This window comes from Canis lupus, chromosome 1, assembly GCF_011100685.1.
Source record: "Canis lupus familiaris isolate Mischka breed German Shepherd chromosome 1, alternate assembly UU_Cfam_GSD_1.0, whole genome shotgun sequence".
Taxonomy (NCBI): domain Eukaryota; kingdom Metazoa; phylum Chordata; class Mammalia; order Carnivora; family Canidae; genus Canis; species Canis lupus.
Window position 1 is genome coordinate 31,590,456 of NC_049222.1, and position 26,331 is coordinate 31,616,786.

Consider the following 26,331-nt stretch of genomic DNA (forward strand, 5'->3'; position numbering starts at 1 on the left):
ATTGTGGCCTCATCAGAAGGCTGCATGAAATATAAAAGCATGTCAGCAGCCCTTGTGTGGTACCCAAGGCTCCCCCTGTTTCGCCCCATTCCTTGGAGCCTCACCCTTGGGCTGGAGGTATGTAACAGGGTCAGGTATCTGTTACACATAGTATTTGGTCTTAAGACCTTGTCTTTGTTTTTGAGGCCTAGCCACAAAGACCACATCAGAGTGGCTGAGATGTCAACAAGCAGGCTGGCAGGTTGGAGTGGGAGCTCTTCATTGCAGAGCTGTGGAGGGGGGTGGAGTGCAGGTGAGGACGGCTGTGGTGAGGATGGGCAATGCTAGAGAGACAGGGACCTGGAGTAGTGCTGCCTCCTCTTTGATTCCCACAAATATTTCTGTTAGAGCCCCTAGCACCATTTGCTGATTCTTCAGCTCCAAAGACCTGGTGCACAGGAAGTGCTCAGTATTGGTTAAATGATACATTTGCAGCTTTTTGAGAAAGATATAAAAAGGACTTTTCCCCTCTTAGTCTACCTTCTTTAATATGAAAAGACATTAAAAAAAATCAGGCTGATCTCAGCATTTAAAATTTTAGATATTGGATGTTGTAAATGCAAAGATATAGTTAGGCCATTCTTCAATTTGATTTCATTATTCCTGGGTTAATAGTACTTTGGTTACTGTCATTACATTTCAGAGACACTTCTCCAAGGCTGTTTCTCTGAAGAATTGAAGATAAAAGCAACTGAACTTTGTTTAATTGACTAATTAACATTTTAAAGGACACAAAAGGTCACAGCCCAGGTGACTACGGTTAATTTACTCAGTTTACAGACCATTTTTCTACTTTTTTTCTGCATGGTTCAGTACATGTAGGTCTCTCTCTCTGTCTAGGATTTTAGCTTGCTCTCTTCTTCTGCCGTGTTTGTCATGTTTGGTTTCATGTGCCAGTGTCGTTTTAATGCAGCTTTATTCAGCATGAGATGTGTGTCAGGCCTAAGCTCAGTGGTGCAGGGACACAAAGATGAATCCTATTTGGAGTCACCACCCTGGTAGGACCACAGTGGAGACTCAAGTAAGGTTCACACCAGATCGAGCTGGGGAAGGGGTGGTTCTGGTGAAATCAGTGTCTAGAGTTGGGCCTGGAAGGATGGGAGGAAGGGGAGAAGGCTTACTGTGTGCTAGGCCCTGCTCTGAGGCGCCACCTGGGTATTGGTAGGTTTTATCCTTACAACAACCATATAAAGTACATTCATTTGTTATCTACATTCTGTACAGGAAATTAAGATTAAAGGAAGTAGCTTGTCCAAGAGCACACAGCTCAACAATGGTACTGCCAGGATTCTAGCAGGCAGTCTGGTTGGGAGTCCATGTTGTGAGTCACTGCACTAGATGAGCGGGATTTGGACAAATGAAGACTCCCAGGCAATAGATGGAGGAGCCACAATGATCAAAGGAATGGAGGCAGACAAGTTGGTTAGGGCCTTTTGATGCCCTGGAGTCCCACACTGAAGGGGATGATTGTAACACAAGAGCAAGTGTCATAGGCTTTAGAGGCTTTAGGGGATCCCATCACCTGTGCGAGTGGAATGTTGTATTTGTAATTCAGTGGGCAGTGGTGAAGTTGTGAAGGTCCCTGAGGACTGGAATTGTAGGGCCCCTTGCCTCCTCCTCTTCAAGCTGTCCTGAATTTCTGGCATTCATTTCTGGAGTGGGTGAACATGTGTAGGGCTCAGCCCTTGCTGGCCTCTTCCCCTTGTTTTTCCTTCCCTTCCTTGTACTTCTGGGAAGCATTTTCTGGAAGATCATCCAAACTGCTGCTACTTTTTTATCTTACTGTACGCTCTTCACCATCCATGTCTGATCTGTCCTTTGTCACTCCACAGGAACTGTTCTTACTAAGGTGTCACTGACTGGCTTACTGCTTCTTCTGGTGAGGACCTTTTGGTTTTTAACTGCCCCAGTAGTTTCCAACCAGGGGCAGTTTTGCTGCTTCTTCCCTTGGGATATCTGGCAATATCTGGAGATATTTTTGGATGTCACAGTTGTTCTGAGTCAGTCCTCTGTTTTTATAACTTTGCAACTGTCTTGATATAATTCTCTCCTGCCTTGTGGTGAATCCTTAGTTCATTACTGACCAGCCTCTGTGGAGGACTCCTCTAGCCTTTTTATTGTTGCTTCTCCGGATTCTTTTCCTCTCCCATTCTTCTTGGGCTAGCTCCTCAGTCCAGGGACTTAACTTCCCTGGGTGTGTGGCCACACATCTGTATTTCGTCTCCAGCTCTTTTGACTCTTTTGTCTTGTCTTTCTCTACCTCAGTGGTACACAGGCACTTTCAATTCAGCAAGTCCAAAATAAGGCCAGCCCAAAGTTGTCATGGTGCAAACCATGTTTGCTGTCCTTCAGCATTTGCTCACCCCCAACATTGAATGCCATTTTACTCTGCTGCTACTGTAGCTCAGGCACGCATCTCTCATCAGCCTCATGTCCCATACTGCCAACCAGGGGGAGCTTTCTAAGAACTCTGAGCGTTCTCAGCTACAACAGATAAAGTCTAAACTGAGCTTGGCATGTGGAACCTTCTAGATCAAGCCCAGTGGTTCCCAACTAGGAGTACTAACTGCTGTCCAAAAGAACCTTTTGAAAATGTTATGGATGTTGGAGTAACTGGAATCTAGTGGAATTCCAATCTCAGAAATGGGTTCTGCTTTGTACCACCAAGTTTTCTCTCCTTTTGGGGAAACTGATTGGCTTTTCAGATGTCCAGAGCGGCATGTGGCTAAATAGGGTAGAAATATCTTGGTGTTTCTGTCTTCTTCCTTTCTGTCCTGATGGCTTTAGGAGAATTCTGTTTTTTTTCCTTCCATGTCCTAGCAGTGTAATTATTCTGTGTAGACCAACAATTAATTGGACCAAACATTCCTGCCATCAGGTTTCAGACCATTCTAGAAGAGAAGAGGGGACGAGGTAATTCTGTTTTCTAGCTTCTCTGTGGTATTGAGGATAACCTAAAGCTTGTGATAAAGGGCTTTGAGGGTCCTTTTGGAGCTGGTTGATTAAGTGGCTTCATCATAGTATTTCCTAGTTCACTGAAGTGATTCCTTTTTAAAAGAACCTTGGAACTGCCTGTCATTACGCCCACATCTTTGGGAAAAACTTCATACTACACTATACTGTTGCAAGTACTGACATACGGCTAATTGTACTATGAAGGATTTGGACTTTTTGAAGCTTACTGGTATGTTTTTCAGGCGATAACAAATATTTGAAAATCAAATCCCTTGGCACAACCTAATACCAGGAGAAAGTAGTAAATGTTTTTTAATCCCATCTGGTGTTATTCCAGTGGTGGAAATGTTAACACCAGAACAACGTGCATGGGCTAGCGTGAGGATGGTGGCTTTGGTCTCTGACTCGGTGCCAGCTGGAACCCTGGCCCCCTGCGTGCTGAACCTCTCTCTCTGTGTCTCTTCCCAGAAGCCCCTTGTGCCACACCCCTGATCTGCAGCTTCGGGAGGCCTGTGGACCTAGACAAGGATGACTACCAGAAAGTGGTGTGTAACAACGAGCACTGCCCCTACAGCACCTGGATGCACCTGCAGTGTTTCTACGAGTGGGAGAGCAGCATCCTGGTCCAGTTTAACTGCATCGGCCGCGCCCGCAGCTGGAACGAGAAGCAGTGCCGCCAAAACATGTGGACAAAGAAGGGCTACGACCTGGCCTTCCGCTTCTGCTCTTGCCGTTGTGGACAGGGCCACTTAAAAAAGGACACAGACTGGTACCAGGTGAAGCGGATGCAGGATGAGAAAAAGAAGAAGGCTGGGTCAGAGAAGAACACGGGGAGGCCCTCCGGCGAAGCAGGGGAGGAGGCCAAGAAGTGCAGGCCGCCGAACAAGCCCCAGAAAGGCCTGAGCCACGACCTCCCCCGGCGGCACTCCATGGACCGGCAGAACTCGCAGGAGAAGGCGGTGGGCACAGTGGCCTACGGGGCGCGCTCGCCCTGCGGCTCCCCGGGCCAGTCGCCGCCCACCGGCTACTCCATCCTCTCCCCCGCCCACTTCAGCGGCCCCCGCTCCTCCAGGTACCTCGGGGAATTCCTCAAGAATGCCATCCATTTGGAGCCTCACAAGAAGGCCATGGCGGGGGGCCACGTGTTCCGAAACACCCACTTTGACTACAGTCCGGCTGGGATATCCGTGCACAGGGGGGGCCACTTCGACGCACCGGTGCAGTTCCTGCGGCGCCTGGACCTGTCCGAGCTGCTCACTCACATCCCCAGGCATAAGTTGAACACTTTCCACGTGCGGATGGAAGACGATGCCCAAATGGGCCAGGGCGAGGATCTGCGGAAGTTCATTCTTGCAGCCCTCAGCGCCAGCCACAGGAACGTGGTAAACTGTGCCCTGTGCCACCGGGCGCTCCCGGTGTTCGAACAGTTCCCTTTGGTGGACGGAACTCTGTTCTTGAGCCCATCGAGACACGATGAGATCGAATATGATGTTCCGTGTCATCTTCAAGGTACAGGTGTTCATTCACCTTGCCTGCTTTGTTAAAAAATGGAAAAGCAAGATGGAATTTACTCTGTTCTGCCTTAGTTTTTACTGATGGTACTTTTTAGTTCTAGTCAGATGCCAGGCAATGTTTGAATATTTCAGCTTTGCCCATTGAGGTGGTGGAGGTAGTTGGCGTTGGCTCTTTTTTTCTCTATTCTGCTGTCACTGTACGAAATACAGTTTTTCTGGTGGGTAATTTTATGTTTTTTTTCTGCTGTAATTTGAAGGGGGGATGCCTCGTGTATAGCTTTCTATAATTGGGAGGGAATTTAGACTAGGAATTGCATAATTACGTCATGGTGTAAAATAGTTGCCTTTTAAACCTGTAGTAATGTGCCCTGTATGCTGTGTATTATCTTTTGATCATTGTAAACATAACAGAGTAAGGAAAAAGGAATATCAGAGAGGACTAAAGTGTTTTTATTTTTTTTTATTTTTATTTATGATAGTCACACACAGAGAGATGAGAGAGAGGCAGAGACACAGGAGGAGGGAGAAGCAGGCTCTATGCACCGGGAGCAATCGCGCCCTGGGCCAAAGGCAGGCGCTAAACCGCTGCGCCACCCAGGGATCCCAGCTAAAGTGTTTTTAGATTAGTTGGATTAATCTTGAAGTTTATGGAAGATCAGGCTTTCTTGATAGTGGCAAAAGGAAAGTGGGTGGTTAGTGAAAGCTGAGACATCACCCTGGTGGCCAAGGCAGGGGTGGGGAACTTCATGCTGTGGCTGACATTTAAGAATGTAGGGATAACTTCAGCCACAACTTGAATGATGGGGATTGGTTAGTATAAATGAGAAATCTGTCAATTCATGTAAAATTATTGTATTTACATAAAGGTGAGATACATGATGTATATAACCTGTTTGTAACTTTAAAAATATGCTTAAAAAACCTGTGCTAGAAACAGTATATCCATACCTATCTTCTTCTCACCAGCTCCTGCTGTCTCAGTTCCCAGGGATGAGCACTTTTCAATTATAATCGATTCTCAGGTTCTTACCATCATAATTTGAAAACCGCTATCTTTATATCCAATTTTTAAAAAGATTTTATTTATTTATTCATGAAAGACAGAAAGAGAGAGAGAGAGAGAGGGGCAGACACAGGTGGGGGGTGGGGTGGGGAGAGGCAGAAACATAGGCAGAGGGAGAAACCGGCTCCATGCCGGAAGCCTGACGCGGAACTCGATCCCGGGTCCCCAGGATCACACCCTGGACTGAAGGCGGCACTAAACTGCTGAGCCACCCGGGCTGCCCTTCATATCCAATTTTTGATATTGTCTGTTGACTGACTCTTAAGGTGGATGACTGTGCTTTCTTAAATCTCCTTTCTCTCAGGATAACATATCACCATTCTTGGTGAAATGCTTAATGTTTTTGCTGTTAGGATTATGTAAATATTTAGTGCTGAGCAAGATGTATAGGTGTATTTCTTATATAGAATACAGTATATTTTAGGACATCTTTTGTTTTGTTATTACAGCTAATATTTGTTTCACAATTTCATTTGCTTAGTCTTTTTGGAAACATTGTCTGGTTGTTCCCACTCTCCAGCAGCTCCCACAGAGCTTTCAGAGGCATTTGCACTACCTATCACCCATTTAATGAATTACTTTTTGTAGAAATTCCCTTCAATGAGCCTTTCCTCTTCCTGTTCCCATCTGTCGGGCTGCACTCATTACCTGCTATACTACATGGCTGCCCTTCTACTTGCTTTTCTGTTTTTTATCTTCTGTTTCCTAGATCTCATGTTTTCTTTTTTCTTGGTTTATTTCCTCAGTTTGTTAAGAAACATCCCCAGGAGCTTTCTGAGAAAGGAAGCATGGGAATAGGTATTTTCAGACTTTGAAAATCTGGTAATATCTTGATTCTGTCTTCACACTTGATTGCTGTTTGGCTGGGTATAGTTTTCCAAGTTATAAATATTCTCCCCGTAGGATTTGAAGTCATTGATTTCTTTACTGTCTCTGGTCTTCCAGTGTCACTGTTGGGAAGTCAGATTTATTCCTGTCTTTTTGTTCTCCCCTCCCATCCCCTGAAGGTTTTAAGATTCTTTTTTTTTTTTTTTTAAGATTTTATTTATTTATCATAAATAAATGTCTGTCATGAGAGACAGAGAGAGAGAGGCAAAGACATAGGCAGAGGGAGAAGCAGGCTCCATGCAAGGAGCCCGATGTGGGATTCGATCCCGGGACTCTAGGATCATGCCCTGGGATGAAGGGAGGTGCTTAAGCACTGAGCCACCCAGGCGTCCCAGGATTTTCTCTTTATACGGAGTGTTCTGAAGTTTCACTGTGACATAGATCTTCCCCTCTACCCCCATTCATTGTGCAGCACCCTTCTTGGATTTTTGGCTGTATAAATGTATGGCCTAGTTTGGGGACATTTTCCTCTGATTTATTTCTCTGATGATTTCCTCTTTCATTTTTAAAAACAACCGTGAAACTATTGGTTAGATATTAGACCTCTTTTTAAAAAAATATTTTATTTATTTATTCATGAGAGACACAGAGAAAGTGGCAGAGACATAGGCAGAGGGAGAGAGAGGAGCAGACTCCCTGCAGGAGGCCCGATGCAGGACTCGATCCCAGGACCCCAGGATCACGACCTGAGCCAAAGGCAGATGCTCAACCACTGAGCCACCCAGGCACCCAATATTGGACCTCTTAAACTGATTGAGATGGAGAGAGCTCTTATATATCCTCTTGTTTATCTCTATCCTTATCCTGCCTTCTGGAAGATTTCTTTGATTTCATATCCGAGTATTTTTACTGAGCTTCAGATTTTCTGTTCTGTAAATATATAAATGATAATTTAGAATTTCCAAGAGCTCTTTTTAATAGCATCTTGTTCTTGTTACATGGATGCAATTTCTTGTCTTAACTTTCTCAGTAGGGAAGAGGAAGTGAAGTTACAGGGAATGGCCTCATTCCTTTCTAGAGTTTCACCTAATCCTTTATATCTTTTAGCCTTGGTTAAAGGCAAACAGCTACAAAACTCAGTGTTTTAAAAGAGTGATGATTTATGATTTTTCATGGTTTTATGAGTTGGTTAGGATGGCCTCTTACATGCATGTCTGATGGTTGGCAGACTGGTTGGCCTGGCAGAGAGCCTCAGCTGGAATGAATGGCTCATGACTGTTCTGTGTGATCTTTTATCTTCCAATAGGCTAGACTGTTTTTTTTTCCTGCATTCAGGGTGGTGAGTATGGGGGCTGCATTCTCTCTCGAGAGGTGTAAGCTTGGAACTGAGTATCATCACTTCCATCACATTGTGTTTTTCAAAATAAGGCTAGCCCAGATTTACGGGATGATCAAATAGATTCTACTTCTTGATGGAAAAAGTTGCATAGAATGTATGGTTACTTGTCTACCACACTCTTTCCCTTTTGGCACCTTGTCTCACTCTCCACTCTGTTTGCTGTCCAGTTTCAGAGCTAAGCAATTTAAAATTCCTTCATCTGATGTCTGACCTCCTATTTTGATTCAGGTTTGCAGATATCTCCTAGTTTCCTGGAAGATGGAGTTTGTGTTTTATTTCTTGTTCTTGATCTTGGTTGGGGATAATTTTAGAGGGAAGTAGGTGGAAACTACATTCACTTCATTTTAAGGCTGGAAATATTTTCTGTGAAGATGAGAGTACAGGGGTTCAGTTCAGCATACAAGAGAGGAGTGTTGTTCTTTTTCTATTTGTGATGGACAGATTCTTTTCACTTAACCCATTCATCAGTGAATCAAATTTAATGAATTTCATACATGTGTTGAGTACTCTGTCATTGCCTTTCATCAGTTTATAATCTTAGGATATAAGAGTCTTATAGAAAAGTGTAACTAACTTCGCCAGGCCTAAGGCTCTAGTACCCCCTGTGGAATTAATAAAACTTGGATAATGATGTACTTTAAGCATCCTATAATTTCACTTTGGCCTGGGTAGTTAAAGGAGGCGGTGTGAAGGCAGATATCAGAAGGGGGGCTAGATTTTGATAAGCAGAGGGTCTGGCCACATCAGGCCTTAGTTGATAAGGACAGGAAGCAATGCGAGCAAAGGAATGGTAGTTAAAAAAAAGTCGAGACTAAGAGAACTGGAGAGAACAGACTGGTGAGAGTAGAGGTTCTCCAGTGGAAAACAAGTAGGATACATAGGGAGAACAGATTGTGGATGTCCTTTCAAGCCATAATAAGAGTTTTGCTATGTTCTTTAAGAACTGAAGAAGTTCATTTTTTCTCTTCAAAGCAGATGATCTCTTGGGGGAAAAGTTGTTTGAAAGGGGTGAAACCTATCTCCAGAGAGGTGGAACTTAAATCTTCAACCTAGATGGCAGGAGATGAGAGACTGCTGGGTGCTAAGAGTGGGAACTGAAAGGAATAGCTACAAAATATTATTTTAAATAAAAAATTATGGTATTGGGGACAACTTGCCTGTAGAGGATGAAGATGCATCCTGGTTGGCTCCCTTTGGCTCTAGAGCAGATAAATGATGCTGCAATGGACAGGAGCCTCTGCTCCTGGGAAGGGGGACCTGTCTTAGGGGAAGGAAGATGGGGGCATTGGTATGTGTTGGATTTGAAGGGGTGTTAGACTTTGGGCAAGGGAAGAGTATGTGACAAAGCCCAGGACTACATCTGAAGGGTACCTGTCGTGGAATTGATGGAGAAAGATGAAAATGAGATAGGCCTGGGAAGTGTCTGTATGGATGTGTGAAAACATGGTTCCTATCCTCAAGGAGGAAGAGGGAGCTTTGTAAGCAAATGCAACAAAAAGCTATGCTGTAAGTACCGTATACCTTTCCAGTGGGTAAGGAGCAGGCTGGTCCTAACCATTGAAAGGTGAAGACCCATGATCTGGCTGCTGGCAAGGAGCAGCACATCCTGAAGGGCTACGTGTTCTCCTGAGCATAGTTTTCAGCATGGTGGAGCTACCTGGTCTCTACGTAGAGAGTAGCAGTGTTGCTGTTATACACTGTTGAGGTGGATCCTGGACATGACCAGTCTTTCCTAATGATTTGAATCTTAACCCTTCCATGTAAACAAGGGTGACATCTTTTCCGTCACAAGCATTAGATGTTAAACAAATGATGGAGGAATGGGGTTGTATCTCTTAAGAGCCCAGTAAATACTAAGACATTGAACTTTTAAATAACTACTTAAAAATAGCATATGATTCTGGTTCCTAAATTAAATATGGTGATGGCTGAGAAATTTTGGAGACAGGGACACTCAACACAGTAATTGTGGCTATGGTATAATTCTGGGCCACCAATACCAAGACAGACGTTTGAATTTTTTATGACGGGACTTGTCAGTGGATGAAAGCTCGTGACTGCAGACCAGCATTGTTGGATGGTCTCTGTGCCACACATGGACTTCTGTGCAGAGAGTCCTTCATGATTGCTAGCTGGTTTTTAGCACTTAGGGCTTGGTCATTTGAATTTGGATGTCCATATTATAAACCTGGCAGTATGCCTTTTAGAAAAGTGAATTGAAGCAGTATTTAATATGATAGAAATTTTAAGTATATGTCCCATTGACAGTAGTTAGTAATTCATTATTATTCTAAAAGGACAGCATGGAGATATGTGATAAATATGACCTATTTTGCTTCTTATTTTATCTGGATCATAACATGTCTGCTTATAATCAGTAGATAAGCCACTTGTTAGCCCCATGACAGCCACTCTTCAGCATTGTGTCTTTTGTGCACAGGGAGACTCATGCACCTATATGCGGTGTGTGTAGACTGCCTGGAAGGGGTTCACAAGATCATCTGCATCAAGTGTAAGTCGCGATGGGATGGCAGCTGGCACCAGCTGGGCACCATGTACACCTACGACATCCTAGCCGCCTCTCCGTGCTGTCAGGTTGGTATGGACCCCACAGGGCGAGCAGCGGATGATCTCAGGCTTCTGTCTCCTGGTGAATGTAGTTAAATAGGGAGAGGGTGAGGAAGGTAGTGAGCAGTCCTAAATCTCACACAAAGTCCAGGACTGACGGCTGACCTAGCACAGTGTGATGAAGCAATTGCTGGAATACTGTGCAGCCATTAAGAGGAGACATTGTAGAATCATGTACAATTAATGGGAAATATTTTTAGTGTATTAAGTGAAAAAGGTAATTTATAAAATAGCCTAATAGTATGAAAAGTGACTATGGAAAGGGATCTAGTAACCTGTAACCCAAAGGTTGTCTCTGGATGGTGGGATGCTAAGTGGTTCCTTTTTTGCTTGTAATTTTTTATGGTTTGTATGATTAACACATACCTCGGTTCTAGTAAGAAAAAGTTATTATTTAAAAGGAAGAAGGAGGTTTTACTTTCTTTAATAGACATGATTTTCTTTTTGTTCCCTTTCTGTGGGATAGCACAGTTACCCAAGAACTGCCTGCCTGCGTGGTATTGGAGGTTGAAAGATCTGTAATCCTTAAAGTACTGCTAAGAGGAAGCATTTTCCAAAACTTAGGGGTCACCAGAAAAAAAGGGAAGTAATAGCCTGTAAAAACACATTAAATAAGTCCATGGAAACACCAGAGACAAAACAAAATCCTTGAAAGTACATTGGGTTCATTTAGGGAAAGAGAAAGGGAAGAGAAAGCCTTGTCATTCCTTAATATTCACAGATAGGAAAGAATTTTCCTTTGCTCTTTGGTCACCGAGTTGGCTTTTAATAGAAATAACTGATAAACACCTTTATTAATTACTACATAGCTTTGTATCTTTAGACTATGGTTTGATTTTTTTAAGAAGAATATCCTGTGAAAAACTGTCGGCTGAGTGAAAAGTTTGGTGGAGTGAGTATTTCAACTCTACTTTGTCTCTACTAGTGTTCTCAAAGAGACGTATGGCCATGAGAGACCCAAATGGCCATCCATAGCCTTTCATTTGACTCCAGATAGGACTGACTACTTTTCTGCTATTCTAATATATTGACCACATTTCCATTTTAAAATTCCATCAGCCTTGGAAATGGATCTCAGTCATTTAGTATGTGCTGTAGGATTTTGTAATGCTCACTGCTGCAGTGCCAGGTCTTGAGATGAGAGAAACAGAAGGAAGTGGTTCCTCTCTCTTTACACACACAAGAGAGGGTTCTCTTTTAAAAGAACTAAGGAAGTGAAAGAATTTGGGGCCATTTGTTGGTGCTAGAAAGGACCTGGGAGAGCTAGTTCAGCCTCCTTGTTTTCCACACATAGTGGAGGTCTTTTTACCCAAGTCTTTACAAATGTGTCACAGCCATGCTAAAACCTATAGTTCCCAGTCTACTGTTCTTTATACTATACCACTGAAAGGCAGCGAGTTTATTTCCTTATCTTTAAGGAGGAAAGTAGAATGGCATCCTGCCATAGCTAACCTGTTGGTACTCATGTATTTCTTCCTTAAAACAATGTAAGCCCAGGCCTTTGTTTTTGGGCCTCCAATTAAAATGGAAAACATGTTTAATTACTCTTTGGCTTTTAGAAAAATGTCAGTCAACTACAGTTCGCTCTTGAACAACATGGGGGTTAGGGGCCCTGTCCCCCATGCAGTCGAAAATCTGCATATAACTTTTGACTCCTTAACACTTGACACTTAACTACTAGTAGCCTACTATTGACCAGAAGGCTTACGATAACATAGTTGATTAATCTATTTTGTTAATACTGTATTCTTACAATAAAGTAAGGTAGAGGAAAGAAAACATTATTAAGAAAATAGTAAGGAAAATAAATTTGTAGTATTGTATTACTGTATTTATTTAAAAAAAAAAATGCTTATAAGTGGACCCATGCAGTGCAACCCATGTTGTTCAAGGGTCAGCTTGAACAGCTGAACCATATTGTTCAACCCGCTATGAAGGTACAAGTGTTAGATGCTACTAAGGAATCAAGAGAAGTCTTCTAATAAGACTTTTAGCCAAAAATAAGCTAATGGTTAATTATTTGAAAGGAATAACAGACTGAAGAGAGAGGTTGGCCCAGAATCCCGCTTTTGTTGTTCAAAGCGATTAGTCAGCTAAAAGGGAATTTATCTTAGCTCCAGAAAGGTCGTCCATGTCATGGCTAAGAATGTAGACCTTGGAATAGCTACTTTGGTTCAATTCTCAGCCTTTCTGCTTCCTATCTACATGGTCTTGGCCATCTATCACTATGTGCCTGTTTCTTCATCAAAAATTCATCTACTACCACATACCACCCATGAGTGTATTGAGGACAAAACGAGATTATAATTTTTATTACGTTATTACAATGAATTCTAAATTGAGAGTCTGTTGTATTTATCATTTCTGATTATTCATTTAAGTTCTTGGAACCTTTTGAATGTACTCTTAGAGACCCAGGCATGAATGAAGATCTGGTGTGTGGTGGTTTCCAGAAGCCTCAGGATAGACAGAGCACTTCTTCGTGGATTGTTAATTTTGCTGGAGTATTTTCAGGAAATTTTATTTTTACATCAAAGAAAAGTGTAGTAAGGAGTGGAATGAGAAATATATATGAATTTTTAAAATAAATTCAACACATTCCATGAAGTTTCATGAGGCTTTGAATGAGGGAAGTCAGCATCAGCCACTCCTTATAACCCCACAGGGAAAGGGTGTCCTATTGTTAGGGGAACTTCAGTGGAGAAGTTCAGGCAGTGCGAGTTTAGAATTTTCTTCCTACCAGTAGATGCAACTGCTAACAGGGCTGCCTATCCAGAGAGAAATCAGGAGTCAATCTGTCAGATTGATGGTGAATATTTGAATATACATATCTTTTGCTCTGCATACCTTGCCTTCCATCATAAGAGGGATGCTTCGCCAAACTCTTGGTGGGCTTCTCAGGCATAATAGTGTTGCACTTTGGCTTAGGTGACCTTGACAGTGTCTTGAGGCAGGAGGGCATGGTGGCTCACGCATCTGTGTTTTCCCCCTCCCCCCAGGCCCGCCTGAACTGTAAGCACTGCGGGAAGCCTGTGATAGACGTGCGGATTGGGATGCAGTACTTCTCCGAGTACAGCAACGTCCAGCAGTGTCCGCACTGTGGGAACCTGGACTACCATTTCGTGAAGCCATTTTCCTCCTTCAAAGTTCTTGAAGCTTATTGATGAAAGCTTTGCTTTAGTAATAGCTATTTTATTGACTTTATTTCTTTATTACATATCTTTTATAGGGAAACATTCTGTGACATTACCTTCTTTTCTAATTTAAAGGAGGGTTCCTTTGCGTATGTGTGCCACTAACATGGGGTTGGCCCCTTGCCCTCTCTCAACTCCTGAGTGTTAGTCTGTGGTCCCTATGAGAGCCCAAACAGATGGTTCTGGGGTAGCGGTTCACTGTCATTAGGTGTGGTGGGGAGGATAGGGTGAACTTAACTAGCAAAGGGATTCTGTGGTTAGGAACTAAAAGCATAGTAGGAGTTGGAAGGAAAGTCTTATTAAAATGTTAACTGTCCAAAGACCCACTTTCAGATCTTCTCTGGGCCCTGGGAAAACCCCGTGACGTGTGAATGTAAGTCTGTGCCTGGGGATCTGACAGCGTAGTAGTCGCCTGGGTTCTGTGTTCAGCTGTGCACACTGACTCACAGATCGTTCAAAGTGGACATGAGTGCTCCTTCTATCACTGTTGTGATTTAGCAGGCAGTTTTCCTACTGAAAATATATCCAAATCATAAGACATAAGAAAACCAATGGTGTTAACGGATATTTGTAGGTAAAGTGACCTGTAACAGAGAGAATATGCTAAATGAATTTGGAAGTGATGCATACTGACTCCAGGGGCCAAGAACACGCAGAATCCTGTCCTTGGAATTGTGTCCTTGAAGTTGGTCAAATGAGCTCATAAGGAGAATCCACGAATGACCTGGTTTGGGTAGTATGGTTGTATGTCGGCTGCGCTGTCGAAGTGCTGTTTGATGTCACATCCTTCTCACAGGTCAGTCCCACAGCCATAGACCCTAACTGGTGGTTTCAGAACCATCATTACCATGCTTTGTCTTCCACAAAATTGTTATGGCCACATTTTACCCATTTGATGCTGTTTTCCAAATCATAGGTTTGACTTTAAGAAAGAAAGGAAAAAATTGCTTGTGAGGATGTGAGGAAGATGATAATTTTAATATTTTACTTTAAAGTGTGTTTCATTTTTCAAAACCACTGATTGTAATGTGTTAACGTTATGTTTGAAAATAGATCGTTCTGAAGCTCTCCATGATACTTAACCAGTAGTGAAAAAAGATGATAATTTAAATAACTTGATTAATCAGAGCATTGGGCTTTCCAAAAACCAGCCTTTTGTTAATTAGAGCTTGAGGATTTAAATAGACTGACATCCCATATCGTCATAGAATTGGAATTGGAATATGACTTCTTATAAGTGCATTTGATAATTTCAAGTCTTACACACATATGCTAGTAAAATGCTGAAAATACAGTCTTTTATGGATAGCCAAATTTGGGGTTATATGAACAGTTTGTATGACTCATTTGGTTTATGCCATTTTTTTTTCCCTCAGAAAAACAGCTGTTTTTCCTCTCAGAAGTGTTTAGGTATTACTGCAAGCAAGTTTCAGTTCTACTGTATGAAATATTTGATGTTTTGTTTGAAACGAGAGCATTGAAGAATCAGTATATCGACTAATTCTTATCTTTCAGTTTGGATGATTATACTTCGGTTTACTGCATCTAGTTTGGTGTTTGATGGTCTGAAAAATATTTCACAGTGGGGCGAAATGCTCAATGCCTCTGCGAAGCCACAAATCGATATTGCTCTGACAGTATTCAATGCAACTGCAAAGATCTGTAGGACATAGCCCTTGCAAATTTGTCCTTAATACACAAAGCTGCATTTGTGAATTAACTGGTTCCCCATTGATTCTCTCATGTACCAAGTATAAAAATTGGTAAGTTTCTCATGTCCTGAGAGTAATATTTGGATTTCAGTTCTGAATTTCCAACGGATAGTAAAATATTTCTAATGCTATTTCTTAATCCACTTAAGATTTTATCCCTATTATTGCTTATTATTGATGTTCTGGATCTTAGAGTTTATGTATAGATCCCATTCACAAGCCCCTTGGCCTAAAACTGCTGTGAATGTGTTATCTGATGCATACTGTATTTTCTCCTCCTTTTGGTTTCTACTCTCTGAAAAATAAGGAGGAGAAGATTTATCCTGTAATTAGATAAAGTTTGCTTTTGGCCTTTCTTTGGACAAGAAAGTTAGGATTCTGTGGATGCTGTAGTTCTGTAAAAGGAGAGGCAGAGTTATCATCTGAGGGTATTGTTTGCCTTTAAAGCATCACATTCTCAGCTAAAGTAGAAAATCTGGCTTATTTGAGAATAAAATATAATGAATATGCAATAGTGTGGAGAATAAATCTTAGTTTGGAAATCTGCTGACCTGAGTATTTTCACCACACTTTATCAAAGTACCTTGCTCTGAAGACCTTGGTGGAAATTGGAGCATGTCAAAAAAAAAATGACTACTTTTATTATGGTTTGGATATTAAAGGATATCATCACCCAAGAGATCCATTTTCTGTGTTTCTGATAAATAGTGTTCAATAAAATGAACCACTCAGAAGTGTTTAATAATTTCAAAGTGATTTTTCATCTGTTCTAACTTTTTTTTTCCTATCATTTATTTTTAAGAGTTCTGTACCTGGAACAAATAAAGTTTTACCTGCTTGAGTTCAGTGAGAAACCATTTCTGATGGCTTTATCATTTCCTCTTCAGGCTGACTCAGTTCTCTACTCTCTTCTTGTTGCATCTGAAGCAAGTGATACACCGAGTTTATCAACTGCTTGAATAAAAGATAGACGTTGGCCGTGAAATTGAGGAGTGGAGTGTATTATTCTAAGTGAGAAAGAGCTCTCCCTAGTCCTAATTTCCAGTTTTTGCAAAGGAAATTTATTTTCAGAGTAAAAAGTATTTTCATATCTTTTGAGGGGACGTTAGCTCATCAGGAAAGAATATTATTAGGTGTTTAAATACTAACATTTAGGGTGATGCATAACTTATTAGACCCTGAAAACTAATTTGCTGAAATCTGTTTTGTCCTGTAAGACCAACCCTTAACCTACAGTCTGTTTTTCTGTGCTCAGGTCAGGACCTCCACTTGGCTTTTCCTCTTTGGTCTCCCGTTTGCAGCTCTTAAACAGTTTTAGTTGGACTTTTGAGGAGGACTTGAGGAGAAAGTGCATCTGTTCAGTGTTTTGGTTCCTTTAATAGGATGCTGCCTAACCCAGCTCATTTCTATGTCCTGTTGACTTTGTTATTCTTGCAGGTAATTGAAAGAAAATGTCATGGATGGGCGTCATTAAAACCAGCTCAAAAATATATTCCTGTCCTAAAGATTTCTTGTCAAGATGTCTTGGATTGCACTTTTGTTGAGGGAAGACAGTGTAAATAGTTAAAGAATGTTGATAAAACTGAAACATTTGGTTATGGAATTGTGTGTGGTGTTTGAAGGTTTCTGTTTGTGAAATGTATGTATTAAAAATAATAAAATTTCAGAAACTAATATTGTACTCTCTTCAGTGTGTCACTTAATTTTTTGTTTGAGCTTCAAGGTTTCAGAGCTTGGGGTTGTTTGATCAGAAAAGACAGGGAAGACTTTCTGGGGTTTGATCACTGCTCAAGGTCACAGTCACTACTGCAGTTCACAAGAACTGTGGACGTTATATGCTGTTTGATGGTGGTGTGTTGCATGCAGCCTACCTTCACAATAAAATAAGTGTTGCTGTACTAGTAGATTGGTCCCATATGGATAGTCCAAAATTATTGTTCTGGTTATAGAGAATTCTATTGAATGGGTAAATGGTCCTATTCTACAGATTTTTCTGTGGTTCTGAGGCCTGTAACAATTTTCATAATGAAAAGACTTGATCATATGCTTCTTCATTGTAAGAAATGAAAACTGAGTTGTAATTAAACCTATTGTGACTTTATGCACTGTGGTCAGGTATGTTTTATCTTTTAAATCTCGTTGTTCCTTTCATTTCAAATATCATTCTCAGCTAGTGGATTGAAATCCACAAAAAACATTAGAATAGGATAAGATGTGGAAATGTGAGTGAGGGAAGTGTCTCTAGTCTACCAGTGGATTCAAAGGCCTGACTTCCCACTTACTTACTACAGACATCTTATGCATAAATTTATTTTATTTAAAGGCTTAAGGACATGGGATATTGTGGGTTCTGCTGATGTAATATATGTCAACAAAATTCCTTTGCAGTTGTAAGAAAAATACACTTCTTACTGTGACAGAGCTGAAAGAAGAAACAAAGTTAAGCAGTGATTGATAAGAATTAAGTTTAATGGGAGAAGAATCTTGTTTGTAGTGGTTTCCAGTTTCTTTAAATCTGGCTTATATTGTTTTCACCCAAATTTAGCAGCAGTTAGATTGCTAATTATGCAGGCTATTTCTCTAGTAAAGAGTTAGATTTTGGAAGAAAAAAGCTGGCTTTGAGCTTGTATTCTTTTCATGTTTCGTTAGCTGGCCATAGTTGGGATAAGTCCTATTTAATGAATATGAAATATCTTTGAAGATAGTTACAAATTATTTTAAGTAGTTTTTGTTTGTTTGTTTGTTTTTTGTTTTTAGGGAATATTTTTCTTCTAATGATGGCCTCTAGTTTTGTGGTAATGACTTCATACAAGCTCAATCTGGTATTGCTATGCCTCAGGGACAGCAAAATGAAAATTAACAAAGCACTTTGTTTTATGGAGTTCAGTAGAACGACACTGTTTACATTTGTTGGTGTTCAGCAAATGGAATTGGCCACCATTGCATCATTTCCTGGTGATGGATACCATGCCAAGTGGTTCTGATACACGTGATTGATAGTTTAGGTCATATCTTAAAATCAAGTTTAGAACTATCTAGCTAAATTTCTCACAAACCTAAAAGTAAAGAACTCATAAACATAAAAGTCTAGAATTTAGAGATACCAGAATTTAGAGCAAGGGCTATGTTTTCAGTTGTATTCACAGTAGTGCATGTTAAATTGCATTGACTGTTGTATTTATTTTAGAGAGAAACAGAGACCCTGAGAATTTAAATCTATATAATAAATTGACATGGTTAATAGCTGAGAGTAGTAAGCCTGGGTTTCCTCTCAATCCTCCAGATAAGATCAACAAATGGGTATTTTGTTTTCAGGTGAGAGATAACTTTGGGTTTGCTTTCTTCATTGTAAGAAGGCAGATTTAAAAGGTATAGTAGCCCTTGCTTTGGCTGCACAGGTTCAAAAATGGAAATAATTCTGAGAAGCTCCACTGATTCCTGTATAAGGGTGACAAGTACATTTTTTTTTAATTTTTATTTATTTATGATAGTCACACACAGAGAGAGATTGGCAGAGACATAGGCAGAGGGAGAAGCAGGCTCCATGCACCGAGAGCCCGACGTGGGATTTGATCCCGGGTCTCCAGGATCGCGCCCTGGGCCAAAGGCAGGCGCTAAACCGCTGCGCCACCCAGGGATCCCCGGGTGACAAGTACATTTGAAAGCATCCCCTATTTTTAGAAGAAAAAAAATAAGCAGGAACATTTTTATAAAAGGGAAAAACAGTATTTGAAATCAGTAATTGTGTCTTTCCTCATTTTTCATGCATTAATTTATTGACATTTGTTCCCTTTTGTTCAGCATTGCTTGAGAGAGGAAGGTGACACTTCAATAGTCTACACTAAGAATCCATCATTTTATTCGCTTTGTGAGCTGATTTTCAGTTATGTTTTGATTCAAACATGCCCTGCTGTTGGATTTGGTAGCCTTGGTCTCTGCAATTTGGGCAGGGTTTTCCTCTTTTCTAAATTTTCAGTTTGTCTTGCTGTGTTTCATTTTCAGCTTCTCACTATTTTGTCTGAAGCTCTGATATCTCAGACTTTTCTGAGTTGCTAAACCTGAGCACTTTATTTGTATTCCACACAGCCTTAGGGGTTAGAAATGCTGGTTATATATTTGTTTCAGAGACTTAAGATTTTTGATGGTATAGGGGCTATATCTTGAAGTAGTAATTAGCAATACTCCAAATTACTGTAAAACCATGTGTGGGCAATCGGTGCCTTCCTTATACTTGTTTTCATCACATTAACTTCACACATTTTTCTTTTTTTCAAATCACACATTTTTCTGAAGCTCTGTTGTGGTTGATAAAAAAGTAAAGCTAAAGTGAAGCCCCTAGGCTAGAGTTTGAGGCTCCAGAACCCCCTGGCTCTAAAAAAGAGTGGGCAAAGGAGCAAAATGGTGGCAGTTCTGGGGACTACTGTGAATATTTCAAAAAGCTTAATGGGGATGTAACATGGCCCAACCAAGAGATTGCACAGAATATCTCAAAGATCAATTTATTTTTGGCAGGACTTGTTGCAACCTTGGTTATCTCATCAGAAACACTGGCAGTAGCATATGTCTCTGATGAATAATATATGAGAAAACAAATGAATTACTACCTATTAAGTGCTGTTTATTTTACAGACATAATCTTTCAGAACAGGATAAGGTCAAGTTAGGTGGGGGTGGTCTTTGGCGATGGCAGAGTTTGGAAAATGACGTTTTTTAGAAGTGTCTACTTTTTCTAATCTTTTTCTTCCCCTCTGCTGTGATACTTTTGCCTTATCTTTTTCATACCTGTCCATCTGTCTTTTCTACCTTGTCCTTTCTCCTGCCTGTCCTGTTGTATCAAGTTTCTTAACCACTGGAATAATGGTAAAAGCTCCCTGACCAACCCAGACATGAATTAGTTAACACATTTGAAAAGTTAGTTTAAAAAAGAGATCCCGGGATCCCTGGGTGGCGCAGCGGTTTGGCGCCTGCCTTTGGCTCGGGGCGCGATCCTGAAGACCCAGGATCGAATCCCACGTCGGGCTCCCGGTGCATGGAGCCTGCTTCTCCCTCTGCCTGTGTCTCTGCCTCTCTCTCTCTGTGTGACTATCATAAATAAATAAAAATTTATAAAAAAAAAAAAAAGAGATCCCTACAATTGGCGTAGGGATAGACAAGTTAGTTGATCACTAGAGGAATACAGTAGACCCATACTTACATATGTGGCCAATTGATTTTTAATAAAGGTGTAAAGAGAATTTGGTGAAGAAAGGGCAGTGAAACACATGATGCTGGAACAATTTGCTATCCATATGCAAAAAACAACTAAACCTGGATCTATACTCACACTATATTTAAAAAAAAACTCAGAGTGGATAATAGATCTAAGTGTAAAATCTGTAAAAAGCTTCTGCACAGCGAAGGAAAAAATAAGGCTAAAAGGCAGCATATGGAATGGGAGAGGATATTTGCAAATGACATATCTGATAAAGGGCTAATATCCAAAGCATAAAGAACTGATACAACTTAACACCCCAAAACCAAATAACCCAATTAAAAAATGGGCAGAAGACATGAATGGACATTTCTCCAAAAAAGACTTACAGATGACCAGCACATACATGAAAAAGTGTTCAACATCAGTCATCAGGGAAATGCAAACCAAAACTACAATGAGATATCACTTCATACCTGTCAGAATTGCTAAAATCAACACAAACAAATGTTGGCAAGGATATGGAGAAAAAGGAACCTTCATGCACTGTTGGTGGGAATGCAAACTAGTACAACCACTGGAAAACAGTATGGGGGTTCTTCAAAAAATAAAAATAGAACTGACCTATGATCCAGTAATTGCACTATTTATCCCCAAAATACAAAAGCACTAGTTGAGAGTGATGCATGCACCCCTATGTTTATTGTAGCATTATTTATAATAGCCAGACTATGGAGGCAGCCCAAGTGTCCATCAAAAGATGAGTGGATAAAGATACGGTGTGTGGGTATACACACACACAAAACGGCATATTATTCAGCCATAAAAATAGATCTTGCCATTTGCAACAACATGGGTAGACCTAAGAGTATAATGCTAAGTGAAATAAGTTAGAGAAAGGCAAATACCACATGATTTCACGCCAATGTAGGATTTAAGAAACCGGACAAGCAAACAGACCAAGAAACAGACTTTTTTTCTTTTTTTAAGATTTTATTTATTTGTTCATGAGAGACACAGAGGCAGAGACAGGGCAAGAGGGAGAAACAGGCTCCCTGCGGGGAGCCCAATGTGGGAAGCCCAATGTGGGACTCGATCCCAGGAAGCTGGGATCATGCCCCAAGCCAAAGGCAGATGCTCAACCACGGACCCACCCAGGCATCCCCAAGAAACAGATTTTTAACTGCAGATAACAAACTCATGGTTCAGAGAGGAGGTGGGTGGGGAGATGGGTGAAATGGGTGATAGGGATAAAGAGTACAGTTATGATGAAAAGAAAATCTAAAAATCTGAAGATGAATGAGTAGGATTTTAGTAAAATTAAGAACTTCTCAAAGTTACTGGTGAGAATGAAGATGAACCATAGACCGGAAGAAAAGGACTTGTGTCCAGAATCTATGAAGAACTCCCAAAATATAGTAAAACAAATAAACAACAAAAAAAAGGCAAAATAATTGAACACTTTGCTAAAAAAATAAGAATGGTAAATGAACACATAATAAGACATTCAACATAATCATTTGGGTAATGCCAATTAAAACCACAATGAAATATCACTACGCACCCATTGGAATGACTATGATTATAGACAGAATACCAATTGCGGCCAAGTTGTGAGGTATCAAACTCACATTTGCTGCTGATGGTGAACCATCTGGCAGTTTCCTAAAAAGTTAATTGTGCTTATTCTGTGTCCCCGCCATTCTACTCTGTGGATATACCCAAGAGAAATGAAAGCATGTCCATAGGAAGACTCGTTCTTGAGTGTTTATAGCAGCTTTATTTGTAATAGCCACAAAACAGAAACAAACCAAATGTCCATCAGCAGGAGACTGGGTGAACAAAATGTGGGATATGTATACAATAGAATATAACTCGGCAGTAAAAAGGAGCAAACTATTGATAATATGCAACAACATGGGTGAATCTCAGATTACACTGAAGGGAAGAAACCAGAGGAAAACAAGAGTACATACCTTATGATTCCATTTATATAAAACTTGCTAAAATGCAAATAAATCTATAGTGTGCTGTCAGTAGTTGCCTGGGGCTGGGCAGAGAGTTATTATTGGAGAGGAGAGAGAGAAAATGGTGACAAAGGGGTGGGAGGAAACCTTTGGGGGCTACTGATATGTACATAATCTTGATTGTGATGATGATTTCATAGGTGTATACATTTGTTAAAACTTGTGTACTTTAAATGTGTGCATTATTTTATGTTAATTATACCTTCATAAAGCAGAGAGATTCCCCCCCCACCAAGGGATGCCCTATACCATAAACATTTTATTTAAATTAAAATCAGGAATACTCATTCATGACAGATTCTGTTCTTTTGTTTTAGTGTGTGGTTCCTGCACAATGGTGCAGTTGTGGCATCTTGCTGCCTTTGCTGCAATATCTTTTGTGGTGCATTCTCTAAGAGTACTTCCTGTTGAGTTTTCTTTAAAATGGAACAAGAACTTAAAGACACAGGAGAAACCATAAATATAATAACTCTTTACCCTTTTGGGATTTCTGTCCTCTAATATTTAAGTGTTTTATTCTGACATTTAGTTCAACAATATTTTTGTGTATGTGTGTGAGAGAATTGCCTTATTTCCAAACATCCTACTGAGTTATTGAAACAGTATTTTCTTTTTATAATTATGCGTGATTGGTAGGTATTTGTATTAAATTACATTATTGCAGTGACAAATATAACTGGCATGAACAAGTTCGGGAACAAACATGGACTAACCCTTGGTTAGCACACAACTGTGTAGTGGGGAGGGAAACTGTAGGCAGAGAGCCTACCAGCCACAAGCGTTCATCACAGTGCAGCTTTATGACATGAGTTAGAGTGATGTAGAGTCATGCATTTGTTGGATTGACTAAGCAAATGTCCGTTGAGAGCTGAAGCTCTCGATGCTTACTTTCTTCACCTGTAAATATTAAGAGTCCCTACCTGAAACAAGGGTATTACTAAGAGTTAAGTGAAACAGTGTAAATAAAGGGCTCTCTGCAATCCCTGGCATGTAGTAAGTGCTGAAAATGTGCCTTATTATGGTTATGTGTGTTATTTCAGAAAGCATTCTTATAATGGCAGGGCAGGAAAGACTCAGAGATTATCTGACTCACTCTGTTTATTTTATAGGTGAAGAACGTGGTTCAACACATCAGCATACAGGGCTGAAGGTCTTGGTGTGTCACCAAAAGTGGGTAACCCTAAAGAAGGCTCTCTGGAGGCTTCTTACAGAGGGGTTCTTGAAAACCTAGGGTGTTCTCTGATACTATGGAGGAATTGCAGACCTTATGTCACTCCTAAAAGAGCTTCGAGAGCAGTCTTCCTAGTTCAGAAGGATGGTCGCTTTCAATAGCTGTGAACATTTTAAAATCAGTGGGCGTGTGAAGCAAGGCAGCAAGGTAAGAAGGCAGTTGAGAAGGTTGTGGGATGAATAAACATGAAATCTGATTTAGGAAGGTGGGTTAGAAATTTTGTGAAAGCCGTATTTGTTTTTCTCCACTTGGGTTTAGCTTCAAACTGAGACCTACGCTCCAAAACCTACTTCTTGGGCTGGAAAACAGTTCATTTCTTCCCCTTGGTGGTGAAAACAAAGAGCTGGCCATCTGTTTTGTTATAGTGATAATATCTTCACTTGAAGCATGCCCATGAAGGATGGCATCCACACTCATGACTTAGTGCAGTGAATGCCACTTGCAAATGATAACACTTGCTTGGAATGTGATAGAAACAGATTATGATCATTCTTTGCTAGTCAGGACAATGCCCTTTGGTGTTGGAGGTTTGCTTCTACTGGCCCCATCCAGCTTGGGTGTTCTATCTAGGTTGCAAGATATGTCTGTTGAAATGCTGGAGGGTCATTAACCCCCCAGTGGGCATCTGAACTCGCTCAGCCAACAGGGCCGTGCCTGGCAGCAGTGCTACTGGTTTCAGAGGCAGGAGGCTCCGGTTTATATTGTGCCTCTTACACTCAGGCAAATCACTTAATCTTTCTGTTACAGCATGCTTTAACATCTGCTTTCTGTTATAGCATGAAAATACAAATACCAAGGCAGCTGGGTGGCTCAGTGGTTGAGCATCAGCCTTTGGCTCAGGGCTTGAGCCTGAGGTCCTGGGATCGAGTCTCACATTGGGCTCCCTTCAGGGAGCCTGCTTCTCCCCCTGCCTATGTCTCTGCCTCTCTTTGTCTCTCATGAATATATAAATAAAATCTTTAAAGCAAATACAAATACCAACTTTCTAATGTTCTTAGAGTGAGATTTAATGAATTAATAGGCTAAATTAATTTATAAGCTCTTCAATGAGAAATAGACATGAGACATTATTAAAATGAGCAAGTCAGTGATATTCCATTTAATTCTACTTTGAAGATGTTTATTTGCGTATTTATTTGAGAAAGCACATGAGAGAGCGCAAACAGGGGGCTAGGGGTGGGAGGAGCAGAGGAAGAGGGGCAGGCAGATTCTGGTGTAGGGCTTGATCTTGCAACCCTGAGACCATGACCTGAGCCAAAATCAAGAGTTGGATGCTTAACTGACTGAGCCACCCAGGTGCCCAATTCTACTTTAAAACAGTAGCATCTATCCCAGATGCCTTTGATCCCTGGTTTTAAATAGCTGTGACTGTGTTACTTTCACCTGTCAACCTTGACATGCTAAATGCTATCTAATTCAACTTTTATTGAGATACACTGTTTACTGAGCATGTACTATGTGCACATGCTTCTGCTATTCTTCAATAGCTGTGAAAATCTTTTTTTTTTTTAATTTTTATTTATTTATGATAGTCACACAGAGAGAGAGAGGCAGAGACGTAGGCAGAGGGAGAAGCAGGCTCCATGCACCAGGAGCCCGACGTGGGATTCGATCCCGGTTCTCCAGGATCGCGCCCTGGGCCAAAGGCAGGCGCTAAACCGCTGCGCCACTCAGGGATCCCTAGCTGTGAAAATCTTTTAAAAACTCTTACTGAATTCTACTTTTGAAGTGTCATCATTCCATGAGAGAGGACAAGCTCCTTGAGGTTATGTACACCTAAAATAGTTCTTGCTGAGAATGACTGCTCATTGGTGATATTACCCTAACATTGAAATGAAAGCTTAAATGTAGATCCTTTTTAAAAGAACTAATTGAAATTCTAACAGAGCATTTGACTTATAAGATTTGCGTTTTTAGGTTAAGATTTTTATTAGACTGAAAAAAGTCTGAAAGGAATTTCACTCCTGGCATATCTGTCATTTACATTTTTGTCAGGTTTATTAATGCATATGCAGCATGTTGTGTGCAGAGAAGCAAGAGCTTCTTGAAGAATTGTGTTGGAATCTCAATCATTTTCCAGATGCCTTTAATCTGGTATCTGGGTAGGCAGGATATGGGCTGTTCTTATTCTTTTAGAATTGGGATTTTTTTTTTTTAAACATTAAGCATTTATATGATGCCTAGTGTAAGAAGTACTAATGCTTTATTATAGCTTTTGGGGTAAAAATATTGCAGAAGAGGTGACAGGCATATTCTGTTTCTGTTGCTAAAAACTTTATATGATTTCTCTTAAAGTTGATGTGCATATTTAAATTTGCATTAGTTGAAAGTTTTAAGAAAATATCTCTAGCAAATTATTTAAGCTATGTGAGAAAGCTTATTCAAAATTGCTAAGTTTTAAAATTCAAAAGAGATGATTTTATCTAAGAAGAAGAATGTTTCTTCTTAAAATGATCAAGTTGAAATTTTTTGTCATTAGGACCGCTTCTATTTTGAGGTTGGAACAAGTACTTTAGTACTTTTAGTTTTCTTGGTTTACACATAATTTCA

General features: G+C 40.6%; 1 protein-coding gene across 7 annotated transcripts in view; it reads left to right on the forward strand.

Moving 5' to 3' along the window:
• The window catches only part of HECA (hdc homolog, cell cycle regulator), a 51,306-nt gene extending 27,354 nt beyond the window's left edge, over positions 1–23,952 (forward strand). For 2 of the 7 annotated variants that reach the window (XM_038526185.1, XM_038526187.1), the window contains exons 2-4: positions 3,463–4,503; positions 10,239–10,393; positions 13,426–17,013. In XM_038526185.1, coding sequence (XP_038382113.1) covers positions 3,463–4,503; positions 10,239–10,393; positions 13,426–13,590 — 1,361 coding nt within the window. In that variant the 3' untranslated portion in view covers positions 13,591–17,013. The other 5 variants (XR_005353589.1, XM_038526186.1, XM_038526188.1 and 2 more) reach the window with 5 other exon arrangements.
• The last annotated feature ends 2,379 nt before the right edge of the window (positions 23,953–26,331 follow it).